General features: G+C 33.0%; 2 protein-coding genes and 1 long non-coding RNA gene across 4 annotated transcripts; 2 read left to right on the top strand and 1 right to left on the bottom strand.

Annotated features, from left to right (window-relative positions):
* The first annotated feature begins 589 nt into the window (after nt 1-589).
* LOC140968344 (uncharacterized) lies at nt 590-2,262 on the top strand. Its single transcript, XM_073429272.1, has one exon. The coding sequence runs from the start codon at nt 1,184-1,186 to the stop codon at nt 2,108-2,110; it is 927 nt and encodes a 308-aa protein (XP_073285373.1). The 5' UTR covers nt 590-1,183; the 3' UTR covers nt 2,111-2,262.
* A 3,360-nt stretch (nt 2,263-5,622) lies between these two features.
* On the bottom strand, nt 5,623-7,558 carry LOC140968346 (uncharacterized). 2 transcript variants are annotated; one of them, XM_073429274.1, is made up of 2 exons: nt 7,300-7,558; nt 5,623-7,131 (listed from the first exon to the last, which is right to left on the bottom strand). In XM_073429274.1, exon 2 carries the CDS (start codon nt 7,096-7,098, stop codon nt 5,767-5,769), a length of 1,332 nt encoding a protein of 443 aa, XP_073285375.1. In that variant the 5' UTR covers nt 7,099-7,131; nt 7,300-7,558; the 3' UTR covers nt 5,623-5,766. The 2 variants fall into 2 exon arrangements, with proteins under 2 accessions (XP_073285375.1, XP_073285374.1); XM_073429273.1 differs by having other exon boundaries at nt 5,623-7,139; nt 7,309-7,558.
* A 7,834-nt stretch (nt 7,559-15,392) lies between these two features.
* Nucleotides 15,393-15,918, top strand: LOC140968345 (uncharacterized). Its single transcript, XR_012173753.1, has 2 exons — nt 15,393-15,504; nt 15,591-15,918. It is a non-coding gene; the product is annotated as an uncharacterized lncRNA (long non-coding RNA).
* The last annotated feature ends 2,080 nt before the right edge of the window (nt 15,919-17,998 follow it).

Below are 17,998 nucleotides of genomic sequence, written 5' to 3'. Positions count from 1 at the left end.
GTTTGGCAACTTCTCTTTTTGATTGGTGGAATCACCTTTAAGTCTGCATTGGTTCACACCTCTGGAACCTTTTCTCAAGTGTATAATGTTGATGCTGCGGTGTTTTGTGATCCTCCTCGCATGGAATATGGGTGCTTGCTCAGAAATTCTTCAGGTTCGGTCATTGAGGCAATCCATGGCAGCATCACGGGTATTCAAGATCCATCAGTAGCGGAAGCCTTGGCCATCCGTGAGGCTCTTAGCTGGCTTAAAGATTTACACTTTCCGAACGAGTAAGATGCTAAGCTAGACATTGACGCTTTAGATTTTCTAGCCTTAATTCGACTCTTCCAACCTGGGTTTAATTTGTTAGTTGGAGATCTTAAATTCCTTGCAAAAGGATTTCAATCTTGTTTTTTTTTTCCGTAAGAGATGAGCGAATCAAACTGTTAATATTTTTGTTAAAGCATTTGATTCTTTGTCATATTTAGAATATAGTTTCTCATTCGTTTTTTATTTTGTTGTAATTTTAAATGAATTTTAACGAAATTTTTAATTTTATTTTTTTAAAAAAAAGCATTTGATCCTATTTATGGAATTAATGCTCAAAAAATTTCAAACTCCACATATTCATTCTAATATTTGCCCTTTTTTTAAGGGAGACCTCTTTCTCAAAAGCTTGTTCAACGAAATATTTTTCCTCCACGAATTTAATTTGATATCTCAATTTTCCATGCTCCCTCCACAAACAATTCTACGAGAAAAATTTACGTTTTAAAATTTTTTATATCGTCTTTTTTCTGAAAAGATAGAATTGTTTCATGTTCAATTTTGTTTTGCTCGTCATGCCTAGTTGATCTTTATGCACATACATATCTTTTATCGCCATTAGCATGGATCTTGATGTCAAAGATCCTATCTTTTTTCACGTTCAACTTTAATTTTATGGATCATTTTGGTGTTTCTGTGTACATATTATGATATATGTTTCACAAATTTAACCGCTAAATCCTCTGGAGTTAGTATTCCCTGAGGTTGGAATGGATGCTTTCTTCATGTTTGTGAAATGTTCCCAATGAAGAACGTGTTGGCATCCATCACCAGACTTGTCAATTTTTTTCATTCGATTTTAATTCTTTAAAAACGCAGCAGTCCCTCTTTTCCATCGTTAAGTTTGTGTTCTGTTGTTTGATAATTTGACTCGATGGCTTATCATGTTACCACGAGGTCTCAATCCGTGTCTTCGTCGCAACAACCGTTGGCTCAGAGATTAACAGATGATCCGGTGACGCATAAAACCGCTCAAAGTACAGTCACGTGCGCGTATCAAGCGCATATAGCAGGTTTTTGGCGCAATGTAATGGTATTGTGGAGCAAGAATCTCATGAACCACTCTTTAACCATATCTGTCGATAGTGTGGAGCATGATCGTGTTTACACGTGCAAAGTTGATCTTAAACCTTGGCATTTTTGGGCCAAGAAAGGTTACAAGACCTTCGAGGTAGATGGCAACCAATTAGAGGTGTATTGGGATATAAGATCAGCAAAGTTTTCAGGCAGCCCTGAGCCCTGCACGGATTTTTACGTGGCCTTAGTCTCGGAAGAAGAAGTGGTCTTATTATTAGGAGACTACAAGAAGAAAGCATACAAAAGAACCAAATCGAGACCGGCCCTTGTTGATGCTTTGATGTTTCACAAGAAAGAGCATGTTTTTGGCAAGAAGTCTTTCTCTACAAGGGCAAGATTTGATCAGAGGAAACATGACCATGATATTGTTGTGGAAAGCTCGACCTTAGGGTCTAGAGATCCCGAAATGTGGATTAGCATAGATGGGATTGTGTTGATACACATAAGGAACTTGCAATGGAAATTCAGAGGTAATCAGACTGTGCAAGTCGACAAGCAGCCGGTCCAAGTGTTTTGGGATGTGCATGCGTGGTTGTTTAGTGATCCTGGATTGAACCATGGGTTGTTCATCTTCAAGCCGGGGGCACTCGATGACGGGGATAAAGAGGATAATAGTCGATCCGACGTGAGTGATTGTAGTGGAAATAGCAGGTATTATTCAACTGTCAGCTATTCTAAGGCCTCACAGTTCTGTCTGTTTCTCTATGCTTGGAAGATTGAGTGATATAAATGCTTGAAAATTTGGGAAAAAGTTGCATTTTAAGCTGGAAAGATGAGATATATGCGTGCGTGATGGGATTTTCTCAGAATTGCACCCCTATTTGTTGCTGATTGTTCTGTCATATTCTTGAATTTTGTTGCTGGAATTTGCCATTCGATCATCTGGATTCAATAGCATATCGATTTCGTGTCAAGTTCTGAAATATCTAAACCGTGTCAAAATTATCATATCCTAGTCCCACATGCATTCTGCAGGCAAGATGATACATGATGGATCTCATTAATGTTCCATCATTAGCAATTACTTCACGTCAAAATCGTTTAGGAAAATGAACAGCTCAGGATGTTAGAAATTGGCAGACAAACCAATCGAATCAAGATGAATGATAGCCATTCTGTCACATTCGAGCTCAAACTTGAATTTTGTGTTAAAAAAAAGAGCTTTAAACTCCAAAAACAAACTAATTTGGGTTTGTGTTAGCTCCACTTAAAATTTCGAACAAAATAATTTGTACTCACTCTTCGGACTAAAATATATATATATTTGAACATGTTCGAGTTTTACTTAAATATAAAATATTTATCAAAAAATATTTTAGTCGCGTAAAAATGTTTGTCCGTCTCTAAGATTTATTTTGATTTACAGAGAACTCGGGCCCCAGTTGATGAAACCGTAGCACGCAAAATTATTTGTCTTGGCCCAGCCCATTTAGTTGGGCTATGATTTAAGATGAATTGACACTTGTACTCATTTGAAATAAATTTTGCTTAATTTGTTCAAAACATGAATTTTCACATAAAAGGATGGCAACTTTTCTCACAGGTTTGAGCCCCTGCAGGGAAAACCCGAAACGGAGATGGGGATCCCCTATTTTTTCGGGTTCGGGGATTTTTTTAAATATCCAATGTAGTTCGGGACGGGTATGAGATTACTATCCACATCCCCGAAATACCTGAACACATCCCGAAAATAATATCAATAATAAAATAATAGTATTATTAATATTAATAATATAATAATATCATTATTTTTTAAAATATTAATAATAATATTATTATTATTATTAATATTGATATTGATATTGATATTAATATTATCTCTAATAATAATAGATAATAATAAGTTTTGGTTTGAGAAAATCTCTGAATTCATCATCGTCTTGTCAAATTAATATTTTTGAAATGGAGATGAGGGTGGAGATAGGACGTTGATCCCTGAACCCGAAAAAGAGGGGATGGGGACGGATATGGGGGTGGGGATGGAATTCGGGGATAGGGATATGAATGGCAAACCCGCCTCTGTCCCGGCCAATTGTCATCCCTATTCCTAGCTAAGGAATATGAACAGAAACTTTTACAATAAAATAGAGTCTAAAAATAAATTTAATTATGTCAATATTTACAATCCAAATAAAAACATAAAATTATTTGGTCAAAAAGTGAATTTACCTTATTGGCCCTCGTGGTTAGAGCCAATCTCTTCTCACGTAAAGATCCAAGAGACAGCCTCATTGCTAGTCATATAATGCAAAATAACTTCTTTGATAGTAATAGCATATGACGACCAGAGAGTGAAATTACTGTATTGACCCTGAGGAAGTTAGAAGTCGATATAAGACAAGCCCATGATGCTAGTCATATATGGCAACTAATCCTACGGTTATGGTTACAATTATCAAAAACCAAGTTGCGTCCCACTTGACAAAGTTGTCAAATAGATGTTAGGAATTGTAGTTTGAAACATGACCCAAGCATGACCTCTTTTTATTCGAACTTTTCCAAGTCAAAATATAATACTTGTGAAGGACTGCTTTCGTACACTTGCAATTCGGTTGCAGTTTTGTTCTTTTGAGTAATTAAAAACGAACATTAAAAGATCGATCAAGTGCATGAAACATAGGCGTAGCCGAGTTGGTATTCGGATGACAGATTCGACTTTTTAAATTGACAAAAACTTGTGTGAGACGGTTTCACGGGTCGTATTTTGTGAGAGAGATCTCTTATTTGGATCATCCATGAAAAAGTATTACTTTTTATGCTAAGAGTATTACTTTTTATTGTAAATATCAGTAGGCTTGACTCGTCTCACAGATAAAGATTCGTGAGACCGTCTCACAAGAGACATACTCTAAATAAAATATCATTTAAGGAAAATCGGACCTAAATAATTCACGAACTTCAAGGAAGTATATTGGGTGGTGAGGTTTTTGCACAGAAAGCCCCAAAAAACAAGAATAAAACATGTGCTTAGCAATAAGGATTTTGGATTTGGGAGGGGTGAATTTCAAGAGCCACGCCTTTGGATTGAATCAAGGAGACAGGACCACTGACTAATAATGCACACTACATTATTATTATTATTATTATTAAGGGAATGTTTGTTGCTTTGATTAGCGTGGTAATCTTAATTTATAACTAAGATCTCCAAGAAAAGGTTGGATTAAGGACAAAGGAATGTGAGCAAAAAATTATAGTTGAACATCATAAAGTGGGAACCACTTTCTTGCCCTGGCTTGACCTAATTATCCATGTGCTATGTCGCACAAATAGTAAGATTAAGACATCGCTTGACTCGTAAGATGAGATGATGATTGATGCGATGATAACTTGAAAGATAAAGATAACATAAATATTCTTTAACTCTAACTATTGTAAAACTCAAATCAGACTTGAGGCGATGCAAGAATGTTTTATCTCATTGTTTATTCCAAACTGTGTATACCTTGAATATTCTTAATTTTTATGTATGTAGTATCTAAAACACATACATCTATGCATTCAATTTGTAGTGAATTGAGATAAGCCTCTCTCAACAAGGGACGAGCCTGATTTCGATTTCAGATGATAGCGAAAAAACATCACCTCATGTAATCGGAAAAAAAACGCATACCATTAAAATATCTTAATGTAGGGGAAAAAATGTCCCTTATTTTCCCATGTATCTCTTATCCTTTTAATCATCTAATAATTATACTGTTGGAAGCAATAATTATGTATGTTATAAGATAAATCAATATGTGTCGTTTAGGTTGATGTATGATTTAAAATATTTAAGTTGTATAATTACCACCAACTATAACTTGTGGTACATCGACAAATATTTTATCTTACAAATGATATCAATGTCAGTGTCACGTGTTTGATTATCATATATCGCAAGAAATGCAATTATTGGGAAGTTTATTTAGAGCAATAATTATCCTACTATGAAACCGATTAACACATAATTATGAAGATATTGTACGGTTTAATAAAAATTGAATGCCATCCTTACCTCTGTTTCTATTTGTGTGAAACTTGAGCAAAAGTTTAACCCAAAAATAAATGATAAATAATAAAATAAAAGGCATACTTTAAAGTAGGCGTGCCACTTTCGAGCTCTTCCATTGTGGACATCATCATTACACTCATCATTAAGAGATGAAGCACAACTTTAATCAAATCAAAGAAAGAAGAAGAAAATGATGACTTCATAATGTAAATCTTCAACTTTTGAGCAAAAAAAAGTTAGATTTTGTTGCTAAAATGATGATAACTAATCATGAATCTGAAAGTCAGAACTAATGACACCATTCATGTTCAAGTACACTTCACACATACTTCCATATAAAAAATCAGTAAACTGTTTTTTGCAAGAATCAGCTCTTGAAAATCATGAAATCAACTTTTATGTTGGTGAATAATATTTGGGTTTTGGATGGTAAATTGTGGTGGCTGCTGCATGGCGAATGGGTAGTTTACAAATGGTGGTAATGAAAAATTTGCAGGAAAACTATTGAAAAGGTCATTCTTCTGGCCTAATGCTTCAAGGGCTTTGATTTGTGACCTTAAAAACTTGAGGTAGTTCGCAGCCTCATCAAGCATCGATGCAGTATCCATTTTACTCCCACCAGGCACCAGCCTCTGTAGAACCCTGATTTTCTCACTGATTCTTTCCCTCCTCTGCCTCGCAGCCACGGTTTGCGGGTCGTTAGATATCTTCACGTTCTTTCTCTTGGGTTTCTCCACGGCTTCGACCCCGAAATTCACTGGCCTAAAAGCTGCAGCACGGTAGATCATCTCTTTCATCTGTGCAATGGCCTCTGAGTCAGGCTCGTCGAGAGACGATACCGATGAGGTAGCTTTCTGGAAATTGATGTTTGTCGACGAAACGGGCCGTTTTTCCGGTCTTGAATTTGTGGGGTTTTGGTGGTTTGGTGAAATGAGATTGAAATTGGTGTCTTCAGATGTAAAAGAATCAAGATTTTGGTGCTTGCTTTCTAATCTCCTTCTTTTGGGTGCATTAGTCTCTTCATATTGTGTGACACAAGATCTGGCCTGGTTGATCGTGGTACGATCATTTTCGGATATTCGCAAAAGCGTCTGCGTCTCCTCATCTGATGATAATAACGCGACTGATGCGACGGATTTGACAGTAGAGTCGAACTTGCCACTAAAATTCCATGATGGTTTAGTGGCATTAAACTCGTATGTTGGGAGACAAGATTTGGACTGATGGCCCATTACATGCTTATTTGATAATGGTTTTGACATTGTTTCCATTTCTGTGCCACCTTTGGCCTTGTTAGATGATACTAACGAGGCTGGTGCAAGGGATTTGAAGTCAGCATCAAGAGTTCTTGTAAAATTCCATAAATTCTTGCAATCCGAGAAGATCATCGAAATCCCATCGTCCTCGACCGATGCATTATCCATCTGGCTGTTGGACGTCGAGAGTAAGCACTCTAGGGATTCAAGAGATACCATATTCGACGACATTCCAGGCATCATCTTCTCATGGCCATTCTGTGGATTCATTGAGAATTCTTGATCTGGAGACAAGCTCCATTGTGAGATCATGTTGTGGGATTGATCAGTTTTCTGAAACTGTTCCATTGGATTGAATACATTTCCTGAAATGCCAAACTTTCCACTGCCACAGAGAATGATGTTTGAATCAAACTTCATCGGGTTTTCTTGGAGTTCATGTTCTTGATTGCGCCAATTATCCATCAGATGGAGGGGGAAAAAAGACAAGAAAAATACCTTCAGCCCTGAAAATCCAAGAAAAATTTACATCAATACATCATACCTAAAGACTTTGATAAAGTAGATTCGGAAGAAAAATTCAAGAAAACAAGAAAAGTCGATGAAATTTTGAAAACTTTTTATCTTCACCACCCGTTGTTCCTGCTGGGTTCGGCCCCAAAAAACAAAGATTACCTTGTTTAAGACCAATATTCCGATGCCCTTTTCCAGAATCTGCGATTAGAACCGAGAGAAAAAATAAATAAATAATTTGAACTGGAAAAAACTCGGAATTTTATGAAGAATCCAGTGAAATAGCAGCTGCAGCCACCAGTTTCAACTCGAATTAAACCGAGGGAAAGTTGAAGAAAACAGCCATTGCTAACGTCAGATTCAGCTGCAAAGTTTTGTCCATAACCAAAATCGAGACAAAACAGAATTCAATGTAACTNAAAAAAAAAAAAAAAAGCCAAACAACAGAGAAGCAAGAAGAAAAAGAAAGAAATTGATATTCTTGACAAAAAGAATTTTTTGACATGAACCTTAATTTTGCTATTCAGAAACAAAACAGATTAGGGATGAAATATAGGTAGGCATACGTGCTTATATAGAAAGGATGAAAAAAGAGGCTTCGATATATATATATATATATATATATATATGAACATGTTAATTGAACAAATAATTTAATAAAATATTCATAGTTTGTTGACATGAGATGCAATTTGTTTGAAACAGATTTTTGGTTTTTTAATTAGTATTTGTACGTACCTAGATTTAGTTGAGTAGAAAATGAGATTAGATAATATGGATGGTAGTCATATATGGAGTTATAGATTTATTAAATAAGGTTTTAAATATTTTTTTTTAAATGAAGAATAAGTACCTTTTTCTATGTACTATTATTTCGTTTTAGTGCTGACATGACGTCAAAGGTCCACAATTTTCAGGTTATCGCATCAGTATTATCCAACGTTACATACGTGAGCAAAATAGGATTAAGAACAAAAACAAAGTTACAAAATGATGTAGCAAAAAAAAAAACTAATGTAAAACTCGTGTAAGACGATTGATGTGAACTCGCTGAAATGGATGAGTCGGGTAGGGAACTCCAACATGTCAAATCAATAATTTATAACGTTTGGAAATTTGAGTGAAGATAATGGCTTCAATAGCACCTGCAAACAAGGAAATGAACTCGTTAATGGGTGTCGGAGGGGTGTCCGGCGTGGCCACTTCGATGCTTAAGTCAACAGGCTTTTTTGTGAACACAATCAATATGTAAGTGCTTGAGTAATCAAAAGTTTCAGAATCTGTAAATGACATTAATATCTGCTATTTATAGTAGAAAATGGGTAGTTACCTCGATTCCAGCGTCACCTACTAAGTATGGCAAGTCGTCTGCCCATATTCTAGCTTCTGATGACTTATAGGACACTCCAAATACAAGTTGCTCTGACAGATTAGACTGCCTGTACCAATCATACTCGAGTGTGGTTCAATTCTCGAGGTGGCCCGGGTAGTCGGTTACCCGAGTGCTTGTATGAGAGCCCGGGATATGATAACTGCTCGGGAAGAAGTGAAGTGCTCGGGAAGCTGACTTCTGATGTGGACCTCCCAATTAATATTTCGGGTCACTGATGGTCTGGGCCTTTACATGGGTATTACCAACGATCTTATATGAATGTCAATTTTATTGTAAATATGAATATGATTAATTCGTCTCATAGATAAAAATATATGATATTGTCTCAATATATACATACGTAGAAGACTATTGTCTATACGAATCTCTAGTGGTAGGTGAAGAGCATGAGATTTCAGAAAAAAAGCAAATTGAAGATTAATTTACTATTTTTCAAAAATAAATAATTAATTTGATAATATTAAATAATAATATATTTTCGTGAAGTGGGAGAAAAGCTTGACCTCCTTTTTTGGCTACAGATGCTACGCCATGCGCTCTGTAAAGATGCTGAGCAGTGCAATTATTAACAGTAAATAAAGCTGCTTTATACTAATAGAGTTTACTAATCATTCATTAATAATCACTAATTTTTGTTTGAAATTTCTTGCCTTTTAAATTTTATTTATCCACTTCAATTTTTTTTATAATTTTCCAATAAAAGTAAAATCTACCATTTTTTTTTGTGATTTTTAGTTGAAGAAGAATTTTAATTTTTTTTAAAAAATATAAATATTCGATAATTTGGAAAACATTAATTTGACTTCATATTCAACATTTTTTCATTGATGGGAACTTGATAGTTATCAATGGCCACAAAATGTACATAACATGTTTATTCAAAGTGGGGTCTCTAATTTATTTTCTTCATCTACTAAAATTCAATTAATCGATAATAAAAAATTCAAAAATGAAACAAGATAAAAACTTATGTGAGACGATCTCACTAGTCGTATTTTATGAGACGAATATCTTATTTAGGTTATCCATGAAAAAATATTATTTTTTATACTAAGAGTATTATTTTTTATTATAAATATCGAGAGGGTTGATCCGTCTCACAGATAAATATTCGTGAGATCGTCTCACAAGATACATACTCATGAAACAAATAGAAACTTTTAAAATCCATAAAGTTAGTCTTTTATGTTCTATTATTTAAAGTAGTAGTAGAAAATGTGATAAAAAAAATGTATGTATAATTTATATATGCAATGCTTTCTATTATAATATATAAAAAAAAGTATATATCGTGTGAGACGGTCTCATATGAGTCGACCGATACATAAAAATAATATTTTTTATGAGTTGAGTCGATTAAAACATATTTCATATACAATTTGATAGGAGTTTAGTGATAAAGAATATTTTATTTTAGATCAAGTGAGTTGGAATATTAAAAAATGGTGTCAGAAAATGGAATACATAGACAGTAATGTACTTGGAATTTGGTTGCTACTTGGATTTTGTCTCGTCATGATCTCAACTCTACACTATTCTTATCATTTTAAATTATCTCGTATTTTTTGCTCAATTATTTAATAAAAATGAGATAAATAACAGAATACATAAAAAATAATATATACTTTTAAATTATTTTTTATTACTTAAAAAAAATCTTTTAGAATAATATCGGTAAATGTCTCCTCATTGTTATAGTGAAAAAATAAAAAATAAAAATTGATGGAATGTTGGACAAATTAAATTTTAAAAATGGATCTCCATGAAATTGGTAAATATTTTTAATTTTGATGGATACAACTCTTTTTATTCTATTGTACTGCTCACTTATGCATGCATATAGACCCGATCAAAGATCTTTATATGTGATATGTGTCAACTCTGTTCATATTTACAATAATAAGTAATATTTTTGGCATAAAATGTAATAATTTTTTATTAATGACTCAAATAAGAGTTTTGTCTCATAAAATTAACTTGTGAGACCTTCTAACAAAAGTATTTGGGTTATATATATTTTTTTATGATTGTTAAAGTTGAAAATAATAAATTTCAATTCAAATTGATTCAAAACGTAACCATTTAAAACTATCGAAAACCGAAACCCAAATTATATTCAAACAATCTGTCTCAGGTTTCACCATTTTATTAGAACCTTCAATTTTGGAACCATGGCACTTATTCAAGAATTTTTATCAGAATTGTTTCAAATGTAATTGAGAAATATGCATTTTTTTAAGAATAATTATTCATATAAATTTAATTATTATTTATTAACCAAATAAGAAAGAGACACAAAGAATAGCACCTAGTTTTCTGAGGCTACCCCCACATGCACCCCATCAGTACAGCTCACTGAATGGGTTCCCATGGCAATTTCTTGCTAATTTTAAATTTATCAATCATCAATAAATATAAAATCTCTATAAATTTATAAATATTAAAATAATGTCAACGCTTATATTTTCTTTCATTCCCCAGATTTTTTTTTAACTTCAAATATTTCTTGATATTTTGTGTAATAAATATAAGGCAAAAACTTGTGTGATACGGTAAAAAACGGGTCGTATTTTGTGATACGGATCTCTTATTTGGATCATCCATGAAAAAGTATTACTTTTTATGCTAAGAGTATTACTTTTTATTGTGAATATCAGTGAGTTTGTCTCAGATAAAGATTAATGAGACCGTCTCACAAAAAACCTACTCTAAATATAATATATAACCATTTGATATTTGAAAGTTATTATTATTATTATTATTAGTAATTAAATAAGTGAAATAGGATATATTTTTAAATTTATCCCACTTAAGAAAATCACAAGTAAAAGATTGCATGCTACATACATAACAAAATAAACTAATTAAGTAGATTATCATGAAATAATGTGCTCCACCCAATCACTTGAAGAAGAGAATCAAGTACCACTTCCAATAAAATTGACAATTTCAAATTCTACTCGTATTATTTCAAAATATATATTTTCTAATTTTGGCTAATAGATTTACATTTTTTATATATAATATAATATAATACAAGTCTTCCCTATTTTAAAAGTATTTGCCTATCTTGGCTTTCAACAAATATGTTCTTAATTTATTAAAAAAAATCCAAAATTGGAAAGCATTGGTCTTTTATTTTTAGTCCAATTTCACGTATGAAAGAATTATGAGTATGTCTGTTGTGAGATGATCTCACGAATCTTTATCTGTGAGATGGGTCAACCATACGGATATTCACAATTAAAAACAATAATCTTAGCATAAAAAGTAATACTTTTTCATCGATGTCTCAAATAAGAGATATGTCTCACAAAATACGACCCTGAGACCGTTTCACACAAGTTTTTACCAAGAACTAATGGCGACTAAAAAAACAAGAGTTAGTTAATTTTTTGAAACTTTTGTGAGACGGTGTCACGAGTCAATTTTGTGAGACAACCAATAATATTACTTATTTTTGTAAATATGGACATGGTTGACCATCTCAGAGATGAGACCGTCTCACATTAGACATACTGATATATATGTGTGTATGGGGGGAGAGAGAACTGGGGATGAGATTCTTATAAATGAGTTTCGAACATGAAATATCGTTTTGACTTCAAAATTTTGATGTCAGATGAATTTTAAGTCATCGACTATGTCGAAATTTATGAATCCGTTGTAAATTTGATTAATTTAAACTCGTTGAAACAGCGTCTCAAACCATATTTGGGCTTCGGCCCACAATGTGGTCCAATGGTACAGCTCCCCCTTACACATTTCTAAAATGTCCAAATCCAATCATAAATGCGGCTGTTTTCTACTCTGAGTTTTTGTCGGCTTCCGATATGTAAACCCCGAGCCGGGACATCATCGGCTCGGCTCTTACCAGCTGTGGGACCCGGTTTTTCTATTATTAGAGGGTTCACGTGAACCGGAGGTGTGATTCCAACGTGTCCTCCAACGATTGGCAGATGGCTCAATCACGCAGATATAACCCACATGGATACTCATTAAATAATTGGCTCCGGACCTTAGGTTCGGGTAAATTACCAAACACCTTCGTACATCAATTTCGAATATTTCTTTATGTAAAACGATGTTTAATAGTTTTTTTTTTGTTAGATTGTGACGTTGATAAATTTTTTTTAGGAAGATATGATTTAGTAAAATTTAAAAATCGCAAAACATAACGAAATCATTTTTTCCTCTAAAGGAAATCTTCCGAGGAAAAGATCGTAATCAGAATTAAAAAATACCGATGATTTATAGTTATATCGTATCTTTTTATAGACGTTACAAATCGAAGTTTCTCCACATCGACCATCTCCGCAAATATATTAATATTAATATAACAAAAGGGTATCATCTTTGTTGATACATACAAGTCGAGTGATCTTATGTTTGAGTATTATATGCTTATTTCCAAGTATAGCAACCAACATGAGTAATTTTCCATGACATAATATAAATTTTTCTATCTTATACTTGGATTGATTCTTCCCTGATGTAATAAAATTTTAGTCATTGGATCGTCAATATATGATGTATAATTTCTATATGTGTGAGACCCACATTATTTAATAATGTCTTAAAATTTTAGTTTTTGAATTGATATAATGTTTTAAAATTTATTTTTTGTATAATCAACATCGTTAACACGAGTGACCTTTATTTTTACTTTCTTTTTTATTTTTATTTTTATGTTCTCTTCGATATCTTTTGCTGACTTAGGCATTGAAGCGGTTTTTCAGTAAAAAAAAAAAAACCAACATCTTCTCAGAATTTTTTGTTTTGAGTTGGGGGAGAGAAATGTTACAATTAAGTCTCGAACTTAAGATCTTGTCTCAAAATTGGGACTTCAGTGTCAAATGAGTTAAAAATCATCGACATTTGTTCTTTATTTTCAGACAAGTAAAATGAAGTCGGTCGTACATCTTTCATATCAGTATCATGTGAACATATCCATTTTCAAATGCATAGTTGCAATAAATTTAAATTAACATAAATAATTAAGCATGAAAATGAAATTCAAACATTCATTAATTGAAAAATCCCTTTCCAATTAGACAAATTTCATTTTCGCAATTGACCTTATTGCCAGCTACGGCTCGATACTGTGTTCAAATGTGGAACAGCATGTCGGCATATCTTGTGATATAAATCGCTAACCGACTACGACTCAACACAATCTGCAGGTCATACCAAGTAATATTGAATTTTACCATATCGAAAAGTCGAACGTAAAAAAAAAATTAGTCATAACTCGATATCATATTTTAGGTTATGACAAAAACTTGTGTGATACGGTCTCACGGGTCGTATTTTGTGAGATATATCTCTTATTTGGGTCATCCATGAAAAAGTATTACTTTTTATGTTAAGAACATTACTTTTTATTGTGAATATCGGTACGATTTATCCATCTCACAGATAAAGATTCGTGAAACCGTCTCACAAGAGACCTACTCTTAGGTTATAAGACATGGGATATGAGACATATATAGTAATTTCATGATTAGATCTCTTGTGAGATGATCTTACATATCTTTATATGTGAGATAGATAGACTCGAGTCATATGTACACATAAAAATAATATTTTTGACATAAAAATAATATATTTTCATAAGTCATGTTTGATTTGTGTAATATGTATTTCTACCTCTCATCCAGATTCGATATAAAATTATTTTAACAAATATCAGAATTGAGTAGCAAGTAAATCGGAGCAATTCGAACAAAGTTCTCATAAAAAGAAGAGAGTAATAAGGTTGTCGGATAGCATTAAAATATCAATTATAGTAAGACAGAGTTGCACATACATGCATATAGGAATGTTGTCACATTCAATGGCCAAATCTTGAACCGGCCAAAAGCCGGTGGTGGGGACTTGTGTCAACCCCGTCATTTTCCCCAACAATTTTCTAGACCCATCGATCCAGTACTAATCTCAGAATTATCACTCCACTTACAAAAGACATACAAAACATTAAAAGAGAAAATACAAAAATTTCAATTGTATATTCAACTAAACATCAATAGTACGTTTTTTACAAAAATATTTCTAACTAAAAGAAATTCGACGTTGCTTAAAATTTTCAAAGTCTTCAACGATAGCATCTATACAAATATTTTTAGCAATTTTTCTTTCAAAAAATATAACCAATACATTCGAAAGAAAAACAATCTCCATTTTCCTCTGAAGTCTAGTTTTGACGATCTTCATGACTGAGATGACCGTTCTGGAATAATTGTAGAAATTGGAAAAGTCAACACAAGCACGGTCAATCTAAAAACAAGGTCGTATATGACATATTTTTAGTCTTTACAAACCATTGACACAACTAGTTGAAAGGCTTTGTAGTATGACCCTTTTGACTACATTATGCTCATAATGCTTCAACTATATATCCACCCGCTCTTTTTCATCACTAGTAAAATCACGTGGATAAAACTTTTCGACCAATTTGCATATATCCAGATATCTCAATGAATCACATGCATTTTGAGGATTTGATGTAGAACTAAGCATGAGTAACTCCATTGCATCTTCATTAAAACGCGTATTAATTTCTTGCATTTGTGAATCTATCGTTGCATGAAAAAAAATCTACTCGATAATGATGCTCAATGGTGAAATTGCCTTAATGAGATGGGCTCGACCTCCCCAGTCAACATACTAAGCACTAAAATAAGGAACATCAATATTACGAGCCACACAAAAAGATTTAACTTTTACAAGCAAATCATCCCATTTGTCATCCCTTAGCTCACGAAGCAATTTTTTTTGTAGATGACACTAACTCCATTGCATTGAAAATATCGTGAGACTTACTTTGCAATCTTTTCGTGATCTCCATAATCATGCTCATTAGATGCAAGATGAATACAAAAACAAATTAAATCATTTAATCATAAACAGATGTTGCATCTGCTCGTTGGGAAGGAAGCACATTCTCCATATCTTTGAGCAATACCGTACATGATGCACTAAACATCTTGATCAAGCTCGATAATGATCTAAAATGAGAACTCCAACGCATATCAGCTGCACTTTGTAAAAGTGCATATCTGATTAACTCCAAGCCCTTTCTCGAGTTCATTAATAGAAATCAAAAGAGCAATGTCATCTGTGTGAGCTTCCTTCAATTCATCGTTACGCTTGCACGAAGCACAAACCATACTAACTATGAAAGTTAATTTATCGAAAAACTGATGAATGGGAGTTACATTTTTCGCTGCCGCAACAAGAGCCAACTGCAGCTGATGGGCAAAACCAAAGAAATTTTGCATGTCTGTTGGTTTCATCAAACAAAAATTTGTAGCTAAGAATAAATCAAATGATGCAGAAACACAGAATGATACCGAAACTGGAAAGGAAAAAAATGTCGATCAAACGAAAGTGATACAAAAACAACTTCTTAAGCATTTACACAAACACATGGTAAACATAATTACAAGTCCACTTGATAAATCATCGTCTGTTTGTACATCAAACCTTATAAACAAAAAAGCCCACTTGGTAAATCAAATAAGTTCAGGTGCAAGAAGGCAAACCACAAAAGATTCTAGAACCCTTCACCGACCAAACTACGTGTCAGATTCCAATTCACTAACATTGATTGTCAGAAAAATCTATTTTTTTAGGTGTGAAAACATGGGATTTATTTGGATAATACACGTTTAGCTCCAAATTTAAGGATGTTAGTATCACTTGCTTGGCCTCGATTACCTTTTCAGTTGCAATATTTGGGGTCACACAAACATATTAGTTAATGCTTATAGACTGCTTGTAAAACATGAAGAGGAAATTAGAAATTCAACCAAGGCAATACTAATCTGAAAACAACACCAGAAGCGCACTGTTGAATCAAACGTCATAACTCCATTCTAAAAGTTAAATTTTTTTCGGACATATAATAAAAATCACTCCAATTCTCATGAAATCAGACTTACTTTCTCACAATCAAGCACGCATTTCAATAGTAAAGAAAACCCATGAAGAAAATATTGAATCGATTATAATTTCGACAAAAAATTTGTAAGAAAAATAAGAAAACAGAGTACCTTGGATTGCTGAACTGAAGATGGCGTGCGATGGAGAAGATGAGCAGAAACACTGATTTTGTGCTTTCCTCTCCACGAGCTTGTTTTTTTCTTTTTGTATTTTCCAAACCTTTTCACGATCTACCAGTCACACCACATTTGTTTAAATATAGAAGTAAACAAATTACTTATAAGAAAAAAGTTTAAAAATAAATAAATAATTTAGAAGGAAAAAAAGCGACCTTTCATTCAACCATGTTGTATGGATGGTTGATCATGGTTGATCAACCAACGCACATATCATGTGGTAAGTGGATGAGTAATAGATGATTGTATTACTCATAGGGGTAGTATCTATCAAGCCTCGAACTCGGGTGTATCATTATTAGAGAATGTTATAATTGAGTCTCGATCTTGAAATTTCGTCTTAAATTTAAGATTTTGATGTCAGATGAAATCGAAATTATCTAACAATTACTTGTATATTTCAATGAATATTGTTGGGCTCTCACAATAATCCATGGGTGTTTTGGTTTACTTGCAACCAGAGTCTTGGGCTTTTGAGGAGCTTTTCGGCATTCCGGAACTCTAAATCCCAAATCGTGGTTTGAACATTTTTTCTTTATAATTTAATTCAATAATTTGTATCAGAATTTTAAATCGTAATAATATATAATAATGCAGAAATACAAGTACGAGAATATAAATATGATACGACATTGATATAATATAATGTCATTTTGAAAAATTGAGATACAAATAAGGTGAGGATATTATTGTTCCTCGGATAATTTCTTATGAACGTCTTTTAAAAAAACTATTGTCTTTTTGTATGTTGTGTGCTTATACACTTGAAATACTTATCTAGATTATTTTATCTACGGAAAAAATAAAATTAATATAAAAGATGGTGATTATTTAGAAGGATACTCACTGAAAAATTAGGGTTTGATTTTAGCGAGTGACACTAGTCCAGACGCAAGCTTTGAATTTGACATGAACCTTGATGGAATTGTTGCGCTTAAATTTACAGGAAATAAATATTTAAAACTAGTATATCAGAATTTGGTGTTGTGCTCAGTGTTGGCAACACCAGCACACAACATGACAGCATAAATTAATCATTTAACACACAAATGTAACTTTAATAAATAAACAATTTGGTTAAATTATGCACAAGTACGAATACTTATGCGATGTTTCATGGCAAAAATTCACTAGAAACTTATGTAATTTGTTTACACCAAAATAATGCTAGTGAGTATAACAAATCAAGATTCCTTGACAATCTCCAAGGAATTAAAATGCATCAAAAACTCAAAACAAAACTAAACACTAGATGCATAAAAATAACGTATTGCTAAAACACAAACGAATTCATTCTTCGATCAACACTCTGCGTCAGTGTTGTTCTTGAGTGTTGGCA

The sequence above is a fragment of the Primulina huaijiensis genome, unplaced genomic scaffold, assembly GCF_012295235.1.
Source record: "Primulina huaijiensis isolate GDHJ02 unplaced genomic scaffold, ASM1229523v2 scaffold35245, whole genome shotgun sequence".
NCBI lineage: Eukaryota > Viridiplantae > Streptophyta > Magnoliopsida > Lamiales > Gesneriaceae > Primulina > Primulina huaijiensis.
This window is presented reverse-complemented; position numbering and strand designations above follow the sequence as displayed.

Coding starts and splice junctions, on each gene's coding strand:
- LOC140968344 (XM_073429272.1), top strand. CDS start 1,184: ATGGCTTATCATGTTACCACGAGGTCTCAATCCGTGTCTTCGTCGCAA.
- LOC140968346 (XM_073429274.1), bottom strand. CDS start 7,098: ATGGATAATTGGCGCAATCAAGAACATGAACTCCAAGAAAACCCGATG.